Below are 20356 nucleotides of genomic sequence, written 5' to 3'. Positions count from 1 at the left end.
AATACTACTGGACAGGAAGGAGAGGAGAGGGGGGGGGGGGGGGGGGGGGGAGCATATGCAATAGCAGTAGAATGTAGAGAAAGCCTAATAAGCGACGGAGGCAGTGTGTGTAGGGAGTATGCACGCGAACACGGAGGGCACCCGGTATTTTCTAAGCTGTATCGGTCGTCCAATCCAAGAGTATTTCACTTATTTTCAGTGCGCACTAAATTTTACTGCTTTTCAGCCACCCACTTTGGTCCGGGGAGGTTTTCCATTAGACCCTTATCCACGCTGTTTGACTTGCTTGTCTGGAGTTGAAGACTTGGTGAATGGGACACAGTGGATGATGGATTTTGGTGGAAGAAAATGCATGATTTAAAATCTCTTAATTCTTTTATGTGATTTTTCGTATAGTTTTAGACTAGTGCTTATTTTCTAAAAGTAAACATTTGTTTGAAAGTAATTTTATGTGCAACTAGATTAAAGTTTATTAGCATGTTTATGAAATATTTTTTACATTTTTGGTTATCGAACCATTTTATGGCTATGATGGTTAAGTTACGGATGATATGTCGTAGGAAAATAACAAAGAAATTAAAAAAAATTAGAGGTAGAATCTACTCTTGGTAGTTTAAAAGTCAGGTGGAAAATAATGTCGTAGAAAAATAACAAAGCAATTAAAAATAGTCTATAGGTAGAACTTATTCTCAGTAGTTTAAAAGTTAAAGGTGTAAAATAAAATATGATGTAAATATCCCAAAAAATTCGACTTTAAATTTAAATTCTGGCTACAGCCTACAGCTATACACGAACAAGCAAACAAGGACTAACACCTTCTACGTCACTATACGAAATTGAACTGAATATTCATGACGCAAGGCAAGTCAACAGCAGTCTTGGGGATATTGAGAGGAAGGCTGCATGGATTTATCTATCTGGTCCAACTATCTATCCAAACGCATGCGTACTCTTCAAAGTAAACGTCAACCATTTCCATTTCAGTTTTTGTGAAGCTGCTAGCTAAGCTAGCCCACTAGTTAAAGCTAAATCTACTAAATTGTCAAGTGTAAAATGATCCACTTGCCAAAGAAGACCCGCGTGCGACATGGTGAAGCAGATAGACAGCGACATGCGGTGCCAATGCCGGTTTGGACTGAGCAGGTCCTCCTTGACCATTTTGGTTTTGGGGTGAGAAAAACTGAAAAATGTGTACACCAGCTGAGAGAGGCATCTCCGGGAGACGCACACAAAGACCACATCCGACGTGTTATTAGTCCGTCCCTTGCTATGTTAATAAGTTGTATTCCCGTCTTTTTTGGACAGAAAATTATATTCTTGGTCTTGCATGGCCCTTCAAAATTCCATAACAAGAAAGGGAAAAATTATTCAAGCTCACCTGACTTGAACTTATCCACTAGTCATTATATTTATATTTTCAATATTAATTTCACAGACGCAAACATTAACAATTAACAATTCAAAACTATTGATTACAATACCAGTCTATCTATAATATGGAACTACATAATGTCTAAATAAATTATATAGTAGAGACCATTTCATAGGAGCCCAACCTGCTCCCTTGCAATGAAATCAAGGATGCACCTCCAAGCCTTTGTTGCAAGAATAACACCATCGCTAGCAAAGCTGCTCCTAACGGAATAATGATGTCCCATGCAGCACTGAACAGATCATCATGAGAGTTTGCATATATATAAGATGACCTCAAGCTCGGTATATAGTTTTGAGCCCTGAATAAATCATAGACATGGGGCATGGCACGGATCAAGGTGACTCCAATGTAAAACCATGGTGAAATTGCTTGAACTCTAGAGCCAGACAATCTATTCAAGATAATCTGAGGGAGTAGGAAGCCATCTAGTATCAATCCTGCATATGACACGAGGTCCTCCCATATGGTAGCCGGCTCTTGGCTGATGCGAACAACTACTGGGCTCTCCCTTCTAGTGTGAACATTTATAATATGGATGATCCCAGCTAGGATTCCTCCAAGAAAGTAAAGTGATAAGCATATTTGCAATGCTTTCCTCTTGGCAATAGAAAATGTCTCAGCTTTGCTCTGGTGGTCTGGTTTTCGGCCATACCAAACCAGCTGAAGAAGCCGCAGATGTAACACAAAGGCGATCAAAGTAGGAACCCTTAGCATCACTTCGTTCAACTCAACCCGGTTGTTCCTAAAGAATGGAACATATTGCTTTCTTCTGCTCAAGAACAAAGCCTCAAAGTTGAGCACTAGAGGGGTTAAGTACCCCAAGGCTAGAGTGATAAGCATGGTGATTGATGTGGCCGGGGGCACCTCAGGGTTCTTCTTGGTGTGGAGAATCTGCAAAATGGTGAAGACACAAGACAATGTTGTTGATAGCACTAGCATGATGCTTTCCATGTCCATCCTCGATATTGCCTCAAAGAGCTGCTCTGTGTACATCCCGTATAAAGTGATATCGATCTTCTCAAAGAAAAGACGGTCATTCTTTTCTCTCAAGCTACTGATTGCTCCCACTCCATGCCCCTGCGTCTTTGCATCAAGAGAAGAAAATTGCACAGTTATCAAAACTAGACAATCTGTCGAACTATTTATCTCTCGGCAACCGATCATGCACAAGGTACCCCTCTTACGATCATATATACCCTCTGCTGAGATTCGCCGTTCATGAAGACTAATGGAGTATGATCCATTCTTAGGTCGAATCCAATTTTCCAGCGGGGCATAATAACGTATATCATAGCTGACATTCAACAGCTCATGCTTCATGCCAACCACCATAGGGTCGGATAAAGAATCATTAGCCGCTAGCCTATCCTCATAAACCATCATTGACCCAATAGTCATAGGATAGGCATCTCCAGATCCAACATGGTTCGCAATGAAACGGAACTCTAAGTCATGGTAAGAGTAGGTACCGTTGCCAGGAAATGACCCCTTGATCTTTTTCTTCTTGTTGCTCAAACCCGAACTGATGTAGTGCTTCTTTGCCTCATCAACCACAGTGTAAGTGTACTTCACATGAGAGATATTTTCCCAGTGCTCTTGGATACCCGACACTGATATTATACCGGGGATTGCTCGAGAGTTGTTAACAATCCCTTGGCTTGAGTTCCAAAGCATTCCAGCAATGACACTCCTATCACGGATTGTCCACACATCCACAAACCTGAAGCTCATCTTGATCTTACAGTCCTGCACCACAAAATCTGTATGGGACAACCCAGACACCGAGCGCACAATTGGACAAGCATTAAAGCAGAGTTGACCTGTTGTTGGGTCCCAATACCCATCAGCAACAAGTGCCTCCTCTACAACCATGAAACGACCCTTGTATGGTAACATTTTTGTGTCGTTGTAGAACTCCACATAAGCGCGCACTGCTCCATTCGCAGTGCAGTGCACGTGGTTGATGTACATTCTAGTGGCGTGCGACCACATATTGTAGCCTCTTGGTGCCAAGGGGTCATCAACCATGTATTCCAGCTTATACAACCTTCTAAGATGTGTCTTGAGCTGGTCACAATTGAAGTTTTCTTTGACTGCCTGAGCCTGTTCAAGCATACTATTCTCCAACATGAATGGTGGGCAGAGGGCATTCTCACTATACACATAGTTGTCGCTTTCGTCGTAAGCAACAAGCGAGATGGTCTCAAAGTTGGTGCCCTCGAGGTGACCGGTAACTAAGGGGTTGGTGAGTTTGGAAGGTCGAGGAACCCGTAGGCGAAGGACAGAATCCTCATGTAGTTTTATAGAGCCATCTGCAGCATAGTTAGTGCCGAAGCCAACCATGCAAAGATCATTGGAGGTGAAAGAATAATAACCATCAAGGATAAACGAGATGGTTTGGGTGATAGAGTAACGATGGTGGCGATGGCCGATGTAAGTGCTGCTACGAGGGCCAGAGAGTACAAGGGTCGCAGTTAGGTGGATGATAGTTGGGTCCTTGGTGCGGAAAACACCATGGGGAACAAAGGAGAACGAGCGGGGATTGACGTAGTCATCATCAGCAGAGAATAAGCTATTGCCTCCGCTAGAGAAGTAGCCGATGGATATCTGGAAGGAGCGGAGGAGTGCAAGGGTGTCGACATAGTCAGTATGGTAGTCGGATGCAGGGGACGGGGAGGAGCAACGAGAAGAGTAGGAGGTGGAAATAGCCACAGATAGAGTGGTGGTGGAAAGGATGAAGATGAAGCAAAGGGGATAAGCATAAGAGATGGTATTCTTGGATGGTGCCATTTGTGTTTGCTGGGAAGAAAGGTGTGGTCTTGTGGTATTTATCACCGCCCTTGGCACGGATGATCATGATAGGATCAACTTGCAAGATCTAGGCTGAACAGGTCCGATCAGTCTTACAGTCCACCACACAGGATGCTAGTTTGTCACTTATAGCTACTAGTATAACGCGTGTCATTTTCACCATGATAGCCACCCATTCTGCATGAAGTTTCCTACTCAATCTTTTTTACTGGAGTAGTATCGATTACTTGACCTAGTTGTCGCACTAACGGGCTACGGGCCAAAATAAAAACAAAAACTACTACAAAATACAAATGGATTGTCATGATATATTTTGACGGTGTGAAGTCATCATCATTCTGTTGAAATGACAAAAGCCGTAAAATTCGCCAAGACGTACTAAGACCTGGTTTAGTTACCCAAATTTTTTTTTCCAAACATCACATTGAATCTTTGTACATATGCATGGAGCATTAAATATAGATTAAAAGAAAAACTAATTGCACAGTTAGGGAGAAAATCGCAAGATGAATCTTTTGAGCCTAATTAGTCTATGATTAGCCATAAGTGCTACAGTAATCCACATGTGCTAATAACGAATTAATTAGGCACAAAAGATTCGTCTCGCAATTTCCAGGCGAGTTATGAAAATAGTTTTTTCATTCATGTCCGAAAATCCCTTTCGACATCCGATCAAACATCCGATGTGACACCTAAAAATTTTCTTTTCGTGAACTAAACAGGCCCTAATCTCGCAGAGCAGATAATAAGTCCGAGGTAAAATTGCTTAACTACTCGTTTGCAGACAATTCATAAGCACTACATGACCTGATGCATGGCTAACAGTGTCCGGTGAATATTAAAGACGGAATAATCAGCCCGCGATAGAAATTCCATCCGGAAATGTAAAGAATTAGTGCAAGTGCCCATATATATATATGGACGAGCTTTGCTTAGCTTTCGAAGTAAACCGCCAGTGTATCCCGCTTGACCTGCTACCTTGATGTGAGGTCATCTGCGTGTCTAATCCCCGCATTATTGGACAACGACGGGACGAGGGTGGACCGTAGAAAAACTGAGGCAAGCGCGTCGCGGTCGCGCCATGAGCGAAACTCATCGCCAAGGTTTGGAGACGCGACGTACTCCGGTGCCTGCGTTCCGATCAAAATAGTGTTCCCTGCCTGCGTGCGGAGCGCCTCCATGCACGTTTATCACCCACAAGGCCAAATGAACCAAAAGCTATAAAACACGACCTGAAACGTACGTGACCAACCGCTTCGCCTCACGCGCGGGCGCGCGGCGAGCAATCACGTTGGTCGGTATCTTTGAAATTGAATTTAAAAATATGCTGTCCGTTTATTTATATTTCTTAGAAACTAGTATGGTGGCCCGCACAGATTGTACGGCTAATATCATTAAATTTTTTTTCTCATATAATAGCATATATGTTTTCTCATTATATTATTCAAATATATTAAAATGACATAATAATTTTAAATTTTGCAATAACTTTACGAAACTACAAATGTGTAATATTCATATTGTATTTTATATACGTGTTAGTTATTAATTATTTTTAATATCAAATTTTAGTTATTTGTAAATTATATATATTCCTATATGAACTCTAGATTCGTCTTTTAATATTTTTTTAATTTCGAATTTTCTGTGAATTGTATTTCTATATAGACTCTAGGCTCTTCTTCCAATATTATTTATTTTTATCTTTGAATTTTTATTATTTTTAATTGTATTTCTATGTGGACACTAAACTCATCTTTCAATATTCTTTAATTTTTAATTTCGAATTTCAGTTACTTCTAAATTGTATTCCTATATTGACTTTAAACTCTTCTTCCCATATTTTTCTTAATTTCTAATTTTAGTTATTTTTAAATTGTATTTTTATACGGACTCAAAACTCTACTTTTAATTTTATTATGTTTATTCCGAATTTTAGTTAGTTTTAAATTCCTATATAGACTCTATACTCTACTTCTAATATTCCTTATTTTTTAATTCCGAATTTCTTTTTTTTTCTTAATTATATTTCTATATGGACTCTATAATCTACTTCTAATATTCCCTATTTTTAATTCCGAATTTCTATTATTTCCTAATGTATTTCTATATGGACTCTATACTCTACTTCTAATATTCCTTATTTTTAATTCCGAATTTCAGTTATTTCCTAATTGTATTTCTATATGGACTCTAGTCTCCTCTTCTAATATTCCTTATTTTTTTAATTCGGAATTTAAACTATTTCTAAATTATATTTGTATATGGACTGTAGTCTCCTCTTCTAATATTCCTTATTTTTCAATTCCGAATTTCAGCTATTTCTAAATTGTATTTCTATATGAACTCTGCCTTTTCTTTTTCTCCGATTAATGTGAGAATTTCTAGGCCATGAGAGCGAACGTGGAGGCTCCTTTTTCTATTCCTTTAATAATATAACTAGCTGGGTGGCCCGCGCAATTGCGCGGCTAGCACCTAAATAAAATCATATATTTTTAGTATGATTTTACTTAAAATTTATTAAATAGCTATCTCATTGTCTTAAGAGTTTGAAAGACCAAACCTTATCATCCCCGTGTTTCTACTTATGTAGTTTTTTAAAAGTCACACTAGTTGCTACACCTTATGTCATCTCCTTCTTTATTTGCTTGCTCGATCTACCACTATTTCTATTCATTGTCCTTAGAACCTTTAAAAATTGGATCTTATAGTTTTTAGAGTTTTTTTTTGTCACGTTGGGTTTCGTTTTTATAATTTCTAGGCATCCCGTCAAACGTTTCCATTATACTCCTCTATAGTCCGTCCATTATCTTTTCTCTTTATTGTCATTGAGATTTTAAAAATCGAACATAATTATCGTTTAGGTTTATTTTTACTTTCTAGAAGTCCCGCCAAACCGTCAGCGGCTTTGCCATTGTACTTCTCTACGCCTCGCCCGCTGCCTCCCTTCTTTATTGTTATTGAGATTTTAAAATCGAACATGATTATCATTGTTTTCTTTTACTTTTTAGAAGTTCTGAACCTTTAAAAATTGAACCTTGTAGTTTTTAGAGTTTATTGTCTTGTTGGGTTTTATTTTTTATAATTTTTAGAAGTCTTGTTAAACGATGCCACTATGCTCCTCTACGGTCTGTACACCGCCTACTTTTTATTGTCATTGTGGTTCTAAAAATCGAACATAACTATCGTTGGAATTCATTTTTTTATTTCCTAGAAGTCTCGTCAACCGTCGGCGGTTATGCAACTATACTCCTATACACCCCGCCCACTGCTTTTCCTTTTTATTGTCATTGAGATTTTTAAAATCGAATATAATTATCATTGGGGTTTTTTTTTTTTACTTTTTAGAAGTCCCGGCAATCGCCTTGTTCATTTGCTTCACGGTCTTCCTATCGTCTCTCCTTTTAATCGTTATTAGGATTCTATTTGGTGTTTTATTAACAATTTTTATATGTCGTATCAACCGCCACCACTCTACTCCTTTATAGGCATGTTACTTCATTTATCTCGTCATGTGTTTTAGATGGTCTTTTCTTTTAATAGTCTTTATTTTTATCACAAATTTTAGTTATTTATAAATTGTATTCCTAATTGAAATCTTATTTTTCTTTTTCTAATTTCAGAATTTTTTTAAATTTTAGTTAATACCGTATTGTGTTCTTTTAATATTTTTATTTTTGATTTTCAATTTCAGTTGTTTCAAAATTGTATTCCTATTTGAACTCTCTTTTAATTTTTTTTCTAATATTGGATATTAATTTATTTTTTATTCTGAATTTTAATTAATCTCGTTTTGGGTTCTTATATGGATTTTTTTTCAATATTTGCTTATTTTTATTTCCGAATTTCAGCTAATTTTAAATTGTATTCCTACTTGAACTCTTCTTTTATTTTCTTTTGCTAATTTCGGATTTAATTTTATTTCTATTTTTTTAATTAATCTTGTATTAGGTTCTTATATGGACTCTTCTTTTAATATTCCTTATTTTTATTTCTGAATTTCAGCTAATTTTAAATTGTATTTCTACTTGGACTCTCTTTTCCTTTTCTAATTTTGAATTTTATTTTATTTTTATTCTTAATTTTGATTAATCTTTTATTGGGTTCTTATATGGAAACTTCTCTAAATTTTCCTTATTTTTAATTCCGAATTTCAGCTATTTTTATATTATATTTTTACTTTGACTCTCTTTTCCTTTTCTAATTTTGGATTTTATTTTATTTTTATTCCGAATTTTGAATAATCTCGTATTGGGTTTTTATATAGAAACTTTCCTCAATTTTCCTTATTTTTAATTCCGAATTTTAGCTATTTTTAAATTGTACCCGAGACTCTCCTTTTCTTTTTTTTTCTCCGATTAATGTGGAAATTTCTAGCTGAATTTTAATTAATCTCGTATTGGGTTCTTATATGGATTTTTTTAATATTTGCTTATTTTTATTTCCGAATTTCAGCTAATTTTAAATTGTATTCCTACTTGAACTCTTCTTTTATTTTCTTTTGCTAATTTTGGATTTATTTTTATTTCTATTTTTATTTTGAATTTTAATTAATCTCGTATTAGGTTCTTATGTGGACTCTTCTTTTAATATTCCTTATTTTTATTTCCGAATTTCAGCTAATTTTAAATTGTATTTCTACTTGGACTCTCCTTTCCTTTTCTAATTTTGGATTTTATTTTATTTTTATTCTTAATTTTGATTAATCTTTTATTGGGTTCTTATATGGAAACTTCTCTCAATTTTCCTTATTTTTAATTCCGAATTTCAGCTATTTTTAAATTATATTTCTACTTGGACTCTCTTTTCCTTTTCTAATTTTGGATTTTATTTTATTTTTATTCCGAATTTTGAATAATCTCGTATTGGGTTGTTATATAGAAACTTTCCTCAATTTTCCTTATTTTTAATTCCGAATTTTAGCTATTTTTAAATTGTACTTTTACTTGGACTCTCCTTTTCTTTTTTTTCTTTTTCTCCGATTAATGTGGAAATTTCTAGCCTCCACAGCGAACGTGGTGCCTCCTTTCAAAGCTGTTTTAATAATATAATAGATAGATAGATAGATATTTAGGATGTAATTTTTTTTAGCAAAAATATACCCTTCGATATCGCTAAACTATTGCGCGAGAATAATATAAGCGTCATGACGCGGACCATCTCACGTGGCAACGGCACGAGACCGAGAGCTCTCACACAACAACCACACGGAGACCGAACACTGCAGGTCAATTCAAATTGATTAATTATCTGATTAATGATTAATTAATTGCTAATAATTAGATAATTAAATTATTACTCCGTATTAATTAATCGCTGTTTTTTTAAAGGAATCAGCACGAGAGTGTGCTATTTCATTAAAAATAGTACAATCCCTAGGGGTAAAGAAAAGAGAGGAAAATTGTACAAAACTAAAAAGGCCTACACAGTTCGAAAGAAAATCCCGTAGCCTCCTTCCTCCCGTCATGGTCCAAGCCTCTTTTTTTTTTTTTTGTCATAAGACTAGAGGCCGTAGTTTCATTGTGTTCGAAAACTCGTTGATTTCTTTCCTTTTAGATCTCCCATACTATTAAAAGAATTAGAGTCTGTAGCATTTCTTGGGCACCTTCTTTGTCTTGGCTAGCATTTCCCACCAATTAATTTGGACGCGCTGGCATGGAGCTCATTTGCACAGGTCCAGCTGTTGGTAAGCCACCTAGGCGGCATTCAGGCTCCAAATCCTTCTGGAATATCTACAATGGACAAGAAGGTGGCTTGCTAACTCGCTTGCCATGCGACAGAGGGACACGCCCCGCCGTTTTGCCATCCTCTGGCTGCTAGTCAGTCTGAAGTCCACACCTGTTTTGGATCACAAGCCACATGTAGAATTTATATTTTGGTAGGGCTCAAGCTCTCCAAAATAAGGCGTTGAAGTTGGTACTGGTGGTTCCCAGGCATTGTGCTTTGTATACCGACGAAGCCGAGTATTCTCCATGATTTGAAAGCTTCCAGGTGATTTGGCCGGGCTCGCTTTGATTGAGAAGAATGTCCTAGGTTGCTTCCCAGAGGGAGACGAGCTAGCTAATCAGGTCCACAGTGGGGAGGGGTTTTGCCGTTAAGGTCTAGTCTAGGTCATCGATCCAAGAGTCGTTCCCAATGCCTTCCCTTAGTGTTTTTCCTCTTTTTTTGATATCGCATTGGCTAGTCGCATGGCTTTTGTCCCTCCAACCAGGCAGAGTCCTAGAATTGAATCATGTTCTTAATCGTTGTTTTAGCCACTGTCGCTATTGTTGTTTTGGTGATGTCGCTATGTTGGCCGCGTTGTCGTTGTTTGTCCGCGTGAGACGGCCTCGCACGGTTCAACCATATCGACAGTATATTTTTGTTAGAAAAATTACATATAAGATATTTCTCTGAAAAAAATGAATGATCAGTGTATTTTTAAATTTTTGCCGTACCCATTCCAGGACTTCAGCGCGCGGAAATAATCATTTCGTGAAAATTTCCTCCCAAAACCGCCGAAAATCATTCAATAGTGTACTAGCAAAACCACGGTTTTTCGATATCATTCTAGCAAAGATCATTTTTTTAATGTCCCACACTAAATTTGACGCATTTTTAAACATGAGTTGCAATGCCGTGTAAATATAGGACGTCCGGCGCCCGGGCCCTAATTGCGCCCCCTGTATTGTTTATTCAAACCGCACTAATGTCTACGAATGCCACGGATTGCCGGTCAACAGTTAAAGTGTTGACGTCGAGACTATCTCGTATGATCCCCCCGGCTTCCTTCTCTTCACACAACACAGGAAATCACCTCCGAGCCGCTGCTGAAAGAAGAGCAGCACGGCCAGCGCCGCCGCCCCGCACGGTATCACGACGTCCCACGCGACGCTGAAGAGCCCGTCACGAGGCCCCGCGTAGACGTCGATGTAGGACGGGATCCACCTCTGCACGTACCCCCGAGCCCTGAGCCCGTCGTACGCGTGAGGCGCCGCGCGGATCGCGGTGCCGCCCACGTAGAACCACGGCGAGATGGCGTTCACCCTGGAGGCCGAGAACGCGTTGGACACGATCTGGGGCAGCAGGAACCCGTCCAGTATCAGGCCGGCGTAGGAGAGGAGGTCGTCCGACAGCGGCGGCGGCACGTGGATGGCGGACTTCATCTGGCTCAACGGCTGATGATCGTGCCCGTCACCGATGTGGGGGATCCAGATCAGGATGGCTCCGGCGATGTATAGGGGCAGGCATATCCAGAGCGTGCTCCGCTCGGCTGCCCACCGGTCGTCCCCGCCGCCGCTCGCTCCGGCCGTTGATCTCGCGGACAACGCGAGAAGCAGGAGGCGCAGCTGCAGCACGAACGCCACCATGGTGCTGAGCCTCAGCACGAACTCGTTCAGCTCGAGCCACCGGCGGCCGCCCCTCTCCAGCTCGATGAAGTGCCTGTTTCTGCTGCCGCCGTCGTCCACGAACATGGCCTCGTAGTTGACCACGAGAGGGATCATGTAACCCAGGGCCAGGACGGCGAGCATGGTGATCGACGTGGCCGGGAGCGCGTCGGGGTTCTTCCTGGCGTGGCGCAGCTGCAGGACGAGGAAGACGCAGGACAGCGTCATGGAGGTCACCAGCATGATGCGCTCCGTGTCCACCCTCGAGATCGCCTGGGCCGCCTCTATGGCGGGCTGCGCACCATACGCAGCAAAACTAAGCGTCTCGAAGAAGAGGGTGTCACTCTTCTTCCTCAGGCTGCTGATTGACCCAGTGCCGTCCTCGCCGCCCAGCGCAGGGAGTTGCACGGTCACTAGGATCTGACAGTCCGACGAACTGTTGATCACTCGGCAACCTACCATGCATAGGGTACCTGACTTGGTATCATAAACGCCTTCCGCCGAGACGCGCCACCGATCAGGCACACGCGACACATTCCACGCCCTGGATGAATTCACGCGACGATAGAGGTGGATATCGAATTCGTAGCTGACACTCAGGAGCCTCTGCTTGATCATCTCTGCCACAGCGTGGCGAGAGAACGCGTCGTCGGCCGTCAGCGTGCCACCGTCAACCATGGCGGAACCGAGCGTGACCGGCGAGGCGTACCCGTATCCGCCGTGTGTCGTCATGTACAAACTGAACGCGAAGTCCCGGTAGGAGTAGTTCCCCGGAAACCTGCCGTTCCTCTCCTTGCTCAGCTCTGGGTTGGAGTGGTAGTAGTTCTTGGCGTCCTCCACTCTGGTGTAATGGTACTTGATGTCGGAGAGATCGCCCCTGAAGCCAGTTCTTGACACCGATATCGCACCGGACATTTTGTTCGTGTCGCCGTCGTCGTCGCTCCTCGTGTTCCGGATCATCCCGGCTACGAAGCTCCGTTGCTGGATCGACCACACGGCCGGGAACCAGAAGTGGATCCGGATGCCGCAGTCGCTCTCGCGCACCGTCGAGCGCACGGTGCGGCACGCCCTGAGGCAGAGCCGTCCCTGGGACGGTTTCCAGAACCCGTCGGCGACGAGCGCCTCGTCCCCGTCGGCCTGGAAGCCACGCCTCCACGGCGCTTCGTGGATGCCTAGAAGAATGGCGTCCGATGAGGCGTCGTCGAAGTCGAACACCATGTACGCGCGCACGGCGCCGTTCTCGCCGCAGTAAATCTCGCTGATGTGCATGCTGCGATGGCGTTGGCGCAGAGGGAAGCCGCTCGGCGCGCGTCCCTCCGCGTACTCCATGGTGTAGGAGCCTCGGAGCAGCGCCCCGAGACGGTCGCACGTGAAGTTTCCGTCGAACACCTTGCTCTCGGACCGCACGGCGCCGGGCGGCGTCGGGCAGGAGGCGGCCTCACCGTACTTGTAGTCACCCTCGGCGTACGCAACGAGGGTGACGGCGCCGAAGTCCGGGCCCTCGAGGCGGCCGGTGACGAAGGGCCGCGTGAGGGTGGCGGGGCGCGGCAGCCGGAGGCGGAGGGCGACGTCCGGGATGATGACGACACCCAAGCCGTCGTCTCTTGCGCGGGAGCCTGACCCGACCATGCAGAGCGCCGCCGAGGCAGAGTCGTTGGAGTAGTAACCTTCGAGGTCGAACGACACGGAGTGGGCGCTAACGTTGGTGCGCCACGAGCGCCCGCCGAAGAAGCGGTAGCCGGAGAGGGTGACCGTGGCGACGAGGTGGGTGATGGCGGGGTCGGTGGTGCGGGCCGCGCGGCGAGTGAAGAAGGAGAAGGAACGTGGGAGGCGGTGGTCGTCGGAGGCGAAGAGGAGCTTGTCGCCGCCGGAGAAGTAACCGTCGGAAGGCAAGGGGAGATTGAGCCGGTCCGCGATGGACTGGTGTTCTCCGGCGGTGACGACGAGGTCGGCGGCCTCGGCGGGGAAGCTGCAGAGCGAGGAGTACGACGTGGCCATGGCTGCAGGAAGGAGGAGCAGGAGGAGGAGGGAGAGGCAGGCGTAAGCGTCGTCGGGGCACCACGGCCGCGCCATTTTCGAACAGCTAGCCGGGAATGGATGCGTGATGCGTCCTCGATCGATGTCTTAGCTGCTTGGAGGAAGTTGAGTATCGGTTGGTTTTAGTAAGAGGAGGTCGTCGTCTACGCATGCATCTGGAATCATATTGCAGAAAGAGTATGTGAGTTTCAGATAGAGACTGGCACGTTGGCGACAGGATGAACTAGCAGGGAAAAAAAACAGAGAAGATAGTAGAGGGAAGGGACTGGGAGACCAGGAGGGTGTGTGCATGCAGTAGCTTATGCTAGTCTTGTTTACTTGTCAAAGTAAACGTCAACTGTCCTCCATGCACTCCATTAACTCTTGTGGAAATTTGTCAATTCCATCGCACGGATAATGCTCCATTTGCAAAAGGGCGATCCATGACGCGAGGTGGCAAACTGGCAATATCCCGTGGTCAGTACGGTTTGGAAGTAAGCACTCATGGTGGCACTATTACTACGCTGCGCCAAACCTCCATTATTATAGTGAGAATGCTCCAATGTATTCTACCTACAGTATTCTACTGCAAGTAGAATTAATCTCGACCCTTTATTTTAAAGGGTAGATTAGTAATCTCTTAATACAGCTCAGGGGTAATTTTGGCATGGGATTATTTTTTTTTCTCATCTTTTCGCCTTAGGTCCGACAAAACGCATATCGCCTGCGCCCCCGACGCAGGCACCGCTTCAGTCATCGCAGGCGGCGGCGCGGCGAAAATCGCCGTCGGCTCCGGATCCGGATCGCCGGCGGACCTCCTCCTCCGGCCCCCACCTCCGCCGCCGCTCCGCCCGCCCATCTACTCCACCGGCGGCTTGCCGACCCAAACCCCCCCCCCCCCCCCCCAAAAGCCCCCGACGCAGGCACCGCATCAGTCATCGCAGGTGGCGGTGCGGTGAAAATCAGCATCAGGTCCGACGCAAAAGCTCCCGACTCGCAGGCACCGCATCTGATTGTTCTTGTATTCTCTGATTTAGCCTTAACCTTGTGCTATTGTGCTGTGTATATGCATGGTTAAATTCTTCTCGATAAGCCTGAAGTATGTAGTGTTCCTTTTGGATATTATGGTTGATGTATAAACGGCATATGCTTATATTTGGTGCTTGTACCGTAGGTGAGGTCTATCATAATATGCAGCTATTGCTTTAACTGAGAGCGCACATGCTAGTAAACTAGTACTATTTCAGATGCAAATACTAGTGCTATAAGAAAATTTTTTGCTAGTTTTTCAGTTGTTACTTAATTATAAACACATGTACTTTAAATCCTGACCACTTTATGAATCAGCATATTTGGTACAAACCATTTTCATTATCGGCTACTTATCAATGTCCATTGGCAACAAAATGCAGTAGGACAATATGACACCTCAATGCTGAAAAGTCTACCTGAGATTCATAAGCTTAAGGAAATGAAGATTCTGTCGCACTACATGGTTGTCTGGAAGCCTTTCTAAAAAAAGAGGAACAGTTGGGCCCAGAAGACATGTGGTGAGTGCCCCTTAGGAACAGCTGTTATGCTCTTAGCTTCACTGCTTATTGAATAGCCTTCTTTGCAATCTTCATTTCTTTTGTTAACCAAAATAGGTTGATGTGCATATGTATGATGTGGAAATATTACCTCAATACGTGGCTTGCTTTGGATTCTGAATTGGAAGTTACTGTTGTATTGTTGTTGCATAACTGATAACCACTTTTTTCTCTGCTTTGCATTCAGGTACTGCCCATGCTGCAAAAAGCATCAGCAAGCGATGAAGAAATTAGATCTGTGGAGGCTACCGGAAGTTCTGGTCATTCATCTCAAAAGGTTCTCGTACACCCAATTCACAAGAAATAAGCTTGAGACTATCTTTTTCAATGTCTTGATAACGAGCAAGGCTGGTTGGTTTCTGCAGCATGAAGAAGGGAAGGGATGGTACAAGTTTGATGATGAGTGCGTGAGACCTATAACTGAAGACAGTATAAAGACACCTGCTGCTTATGTGCTGTTCTACACACGAGAATGATCAAGATACAGCTGCAATACATCAAGTATTTTTTCGGGATGTTTTGCCAAGTCTAGATCTTCCTACATATTCAACAAATGGGGCACTTGAATCTCTCAAGTCACTAACCTATACAACAGCATGTACAGATTCAATTGCCGACAGGACAACAAAAGACCTAGCTAATGAACTATTCTTTTCCAGATTCTTTTTGTACATGGCTTGGGGGTCCTACAATGTAATAGCCTGCTAGTGATTAGCCTTGGTTCTACAAAATTCTTTTTGTCAACGAATTGTTGCGAATAATTTTAAAACGATGTAACCTCTCCTTTTAAATTAACTCGTGTGATCGATCTGTTCCTGTCGCGAGTGCGACGCCATAGCTACTCCTGTGTTGCTCTATCCATGAATGGCTATTTGCCAATTCCTGAGAGTCAGATGACACTGACATGATGATCATTGAAGGTCTGAAATCCCCATTCTGTAGCTTTGCTTTATGGACCAGGAAAATATATCCATGATGATTTCTGATTCCGTCCTATCTCCAGAACTCTGCTGTTTGACAAATAACAGAAGATTATTGCTGCCCTCAGTTCTGTTTAGCCTGATTGCCTTGGACAAATATTCTGACATATCTCAAGAACTTCTTTTCTGCCTTGACATATCACAGAACCAGACCAGGTTGGATGGGCATCAGAGCTTTAAGTGCAACAGTATGTTGATTGCAATTGTCATAAATAAGAACAACAAAAAAAAAAGTCTAACTACTCATTAAAAACATCCCATACCAGAGTTTGATTAAAATCATCTAAATATCTAACTACTCATCTGTCATCTTATATCATTGACAAGAGTGAACTATCAGACTGCCACTATCGCTTCCTTCTAAACCCATCAATTCGTTCCTGTGTAAAACCTTTGTCCAGCCGATCCCCATTCCAGTGCTCCATCCACTTGAGCATAAATAAGCCAGAAGACGGATGGCGACAGAGGGAGCGGAGAAGGCGGCGAGGGCGGGGGAGACGGACGGCGAAGGAGGGGCGCGGAGAAGGCGACGCGGCCGGGGGAGACGGACGGTGATGGAGGAGGCGACGGAGGCGGCGAGGGCGGGGGAGGCGGACGGCGACGAAGGGGGGCAGAGAAGGCGACACGGGCAGGGAAGACGGATGGTGACGGAGGAGGCGGAGAAGGCGGTGAGGCCGGGGGAGGCGACAGCGCTGGAGAGGAAGGAGATGCCGATGGCGCTGGAGGCGACAAGGGAGATGGACGGCGACGGAGTCGGGGATGGAGGGAGGGGAACTGGCGACGGAGAGGGATGATGGGGAATGACATCGTCGATTAGGATAGGATAGAGAGAGGGTGAAGAGTTCGATAAAAGACAAATTACGATAATATCCATACTCGAATTTTGACCTCTGGACAAATATACCCCTCCATATTTCTACTCCTATAAAATCTGGTGGGAGTAGAACTAGATCTCAACCCTACGATTAAATACGATCAACGGTTCGGATTAATTTCTACTACAAGTAGAAAGCACCGGAGTGGGATACTTATACGAAATTAGGTCCGTTTGGCACAGCTTTAGCTTCAACTTCATCTCTTTTAGAACTGAAACCCAACCAAACAGTTTTAGCTCTATCCAAAAGAGAAATGAAGATGGCAAGAGTGCTCTCGTAAAATAAACTAGAGATTTATAGTTAAATTTAGAAGTTAGAACCCTACCAAACGGACCACTCCATATGTTCACATATCTAATAATACTACAATGTTTTTAGTCCAATACTAGCTTACTATAATTTAGTACTAATGGGGTATATACATTAAAATGTTGATTGTTAAGTGGATCAACGAAATAAAATAAAAAATTAAGTAGATCAAGTAAAGCAAAAGGTAAATTAAATAGAGATTTTAAAGACTGCATGAAATAAAAATAGACTAAAAGCAATAAATTCTTTTAAAAAAAGAAAATTCTAAGACAAGAGGTAGGGATGTGTCCTCCATTGATATCTACTTGAGGACGTTGAGTATCGGTTATTTTTAGTAAGAGCATCATCAAACTTTTATCACCAAAATTTTAGTTATAGGAATCCTACACAAAATTAGGTTGTGCCAGACTCCACAGTTCTTCTGAAACTAAATACTCCATCTGTCTTAAAATATAGTAACCCAATCATAAATTTAACATATCATGGTACTATGAATTTGAACATGAGTACTGCAATGTATCTAATCCAGTACTAGCTTACTATATTTTAGTGTTGTGAGAGTATATACTTAAAATAGTGGACAACAATGTAGGTCAAAAGAAAAAAAGTTAACAAAAAAGCAGATCGAGTAAAGCAAAAGGCAGACTAAATTGGGACTTTAAGTACCGCAAAAAATAAAAAATAGACGGAAAGCACATGAAATTCTGAAGAAGAAGAAGAAGAAATGAAAATATTAAAAACAACAAACACCTCTCGCCTCTAACCTCCATCCCATTCATGCTGCCAATCAGGTGTACTAGTGTTGCCTCCATTTAAGGGATGAAGGCAACAACGATAGGTCTTGGGATGATGACTGTGTTTCGTCAGTCATCCAACACTCCATACTTCTGACTAACTATTATCATGCAACATGTCGGAACTTCGCGAACAATACCCACAACATGGTAAGGGCTCCCTCCTTCATGGGGGAACCTAAGCTTGAATTAGGGATGGCAATGAGGCCCCGACACCTGTTCCCCAACAGGGAATTCCTCCATTAGGGTCTACTAACGGGGTGAAGTCATCCCCCACGAGGGTAAAAACAGCCAAAAACATCCCCCATCGAGTGGGCCGGGGATGGGGCCGTTCTACATGTCCCTAGCCTTGAATCCCCATGGGGGCCGAGCAAATAGATGTATTCTTCTTAGCATATCACATATAAGCAAGAAATAGCCCACTTAGAGGACCAATTCGCAGCTTGGTATATAAGCATCCTGAAAACCCTAGGGCAAGTGGTCAACCTCTCTAGTCCCCCTCCCCTCTTAGTCTCTCACGGTCGCTCTCTCTCTCTCTCTCTCTCTCTCTCTCTCTCTCTCTCTCTCAGATCTACGGTCGTCGGGGCACCACCAGCCAACGTCGCTGCCGCTCACAGCGGGTACGCCCGCCGCCGCCACCTAGACGTCACCGATTGTCGTTAGTGCGCCCACCGCCGCAGGCTCGAGGCCTCGACCTCCCTCGACCCCACGCGCTCCTGTCCTCCTCGACGCACCGCCCCATCCACGCCCAGTTCGCCATTGTCGGCATCTCCAGCGGGCCCAGCTCCACGCCGACCTCGCATCCCCCAAGTACAACCTCAAGCCCCCAACCGGCCTCACTTCAGCTCCACTGTTGACACCTTCCGGCGAAAGCCTCCTCCTGCAATCATGCTATTTGTTTGAGTGTTTGATGATCCACTCTTGTAAGTTTGGCTTAAGTTCTTGTTGTCATGAACCATTATTGTTCTTGTTTGTTGAGTGTTGTTTTCATCTTTCATCCACTTGTGTTTGATGCTACCATACTACTCTTAGTTTCTAAGATTTCAATGTCGAGTGTGGGGACCCGGTGTGTGGTCCGTACCCGCATGGGGACGGGGATGGGGACGGGGACGGGGAGAAATCATCCCCCGTCTACGGGGATGGGGATGGAGACAGGAGCTTTTTTTCAGTTTGGGGGCGGGGACAGGATGGCAATACCCGCGGGTACAACCCCGTTGCCATCCCTAGCTTAAATACATGATGGCATAGAGGAGAGGAAGAGAGATGATGGAAAAAATGAGAGTCCATGGGCTCTAACCCCCTTGGAGTGCCCCTTTTATTCATATATACACGGAAATTGCATTGTTTCCCTTGGACTTTACCTAGGGGTACCCATAGGCTCAAGGTATTTTAGTCATTTGCTCATGTGCATGTAGGGAACCATATAAGGCATGTTTCATCTAACTAATCTACAACTTAGGAGTAAATAATCCATCAATAGAACCATAGTTGGTGAAATACTCAAGGAGGGGAGGGAGCAGACAATGTGGCATGGTGATAGGACAAGGCACAGTCAGCCATTCAGGAGGGTGTTGATGTTGGGCCTTCAAACTCTAGACTGAGGTGGACAATAATGATTTGTGGATTGGGGGTGAATATCACTAGTTTATAGGTTAGATATGATCTAATGCATGTCATTTGAAGAGTGAATCATTGATGGCTTTGCAAGGTGAAATGGCACATCTAAGCCATCTAGCTTTCTACAAATTGTGTAGGGATGCATGAGTCCTATGCCACAACAATCAACGAGGCCTACCGCTCAAGTGAAGCCAATGTTGTCTGCAATTGCTAAATGAGTTTTCTAGCCAACGCAAGCAACACTGTTAACCTGAACTATAGAGTGAAAGAGAATTGTTAGGAATAAGTCTTTCATGTTGCACTTATTAAATAATAGAACTACCAACTCATGATAGGCATAAGTTAACAAGATCAAGCTAGCCTACTTGCATTACCCAACAATCTGGGTAACATCACTAATTCTTACATGGATGGTGAAATAAAAGCCACATGTGCAACATATGTCTTGAAAATAGCAAAACAAATATATGTTCATGCAATCTACCAATAGAAATATGGACTATAGGTCCATATCTATTGCAGGCCTTATGACCTTCACTTTGAGTTTTGAGGATAGAATCAAT

At 43.3% G+C, this 20356-nt stretch overlaps 2 protein-coding genes across 2 annotated transcripts; both read right to left on the bottom strand.

The window, feature by feature from the left end:
• Positions 1 to 1388: 1388 nt before the first annotated feature.
• LOC127768745 (uncharacterized) lies at positions 1389 to 4280 on the bottom strand. The gene has a single exon (XM_052294385.1). It carries the CDS (start codon positions 4223 to 4225, stop codon positions 1523 to 1525), a length of 2703 nt encoding a protein of 900 aa, XP_052150345.1. The 5' UTR covers positions 4226 to 4280; the 3' UTR covers positions 1389 to 1522.
• A 6449-nt stretch (positions 4281 to 10729) lies between these two features.
• Positions 10730 to 13906, bottom strand: LOC127765983 (uncharacterized). Its single transcript, XM_052290973.1, has one exon. It carries the CDS (start codon positions 13684 to 13686, stop codon positions 10969 to 10971), a length of 2718 nt encoding a protein of 905 aa, XP_052146933.1. The 5' UTR covers positions 13687 to 13906; the 3' UTR covers positions 10730 to 10968.
• Between the last annotated feature and the right edge of the window lie 6450 nt (positions 13907 to 20356).

The sequence above is a fragment of the Oryza glaberrima genome, chromosome 1 (genome assembly GCF_000147395.1).
Source record: "Oryza glaberrima chromosome 1, OglaRS2, whole genome shotgun sequence".
NCBI lineage: Eukaryota > Viridiplantae > Streptophyta > Magnoliopsida > Poales > Poaceae > Oryza > Oryza glaberrima.
This window is presented reverse-complemented; position numbering and strand designations above follow the sequence as displayed.

Bases quoted from the DNA above. Each gene is read 5' to 3' on its own strand.
- LOC127768745 (XM_052294385.1), bottom strand. From the start codon at position 4,225: ATGGCACCATCCAAGAATACCATCTCTTATGCTTATCCCCTTTGCTTC.
- LOC127765983 (XM_052290973.1), bottom strand. From the start codon at position 13,686: ATGGCGCGGCCGTGGTGCCCCGACGACGCTTACGCCTGCCTCTCCCTC.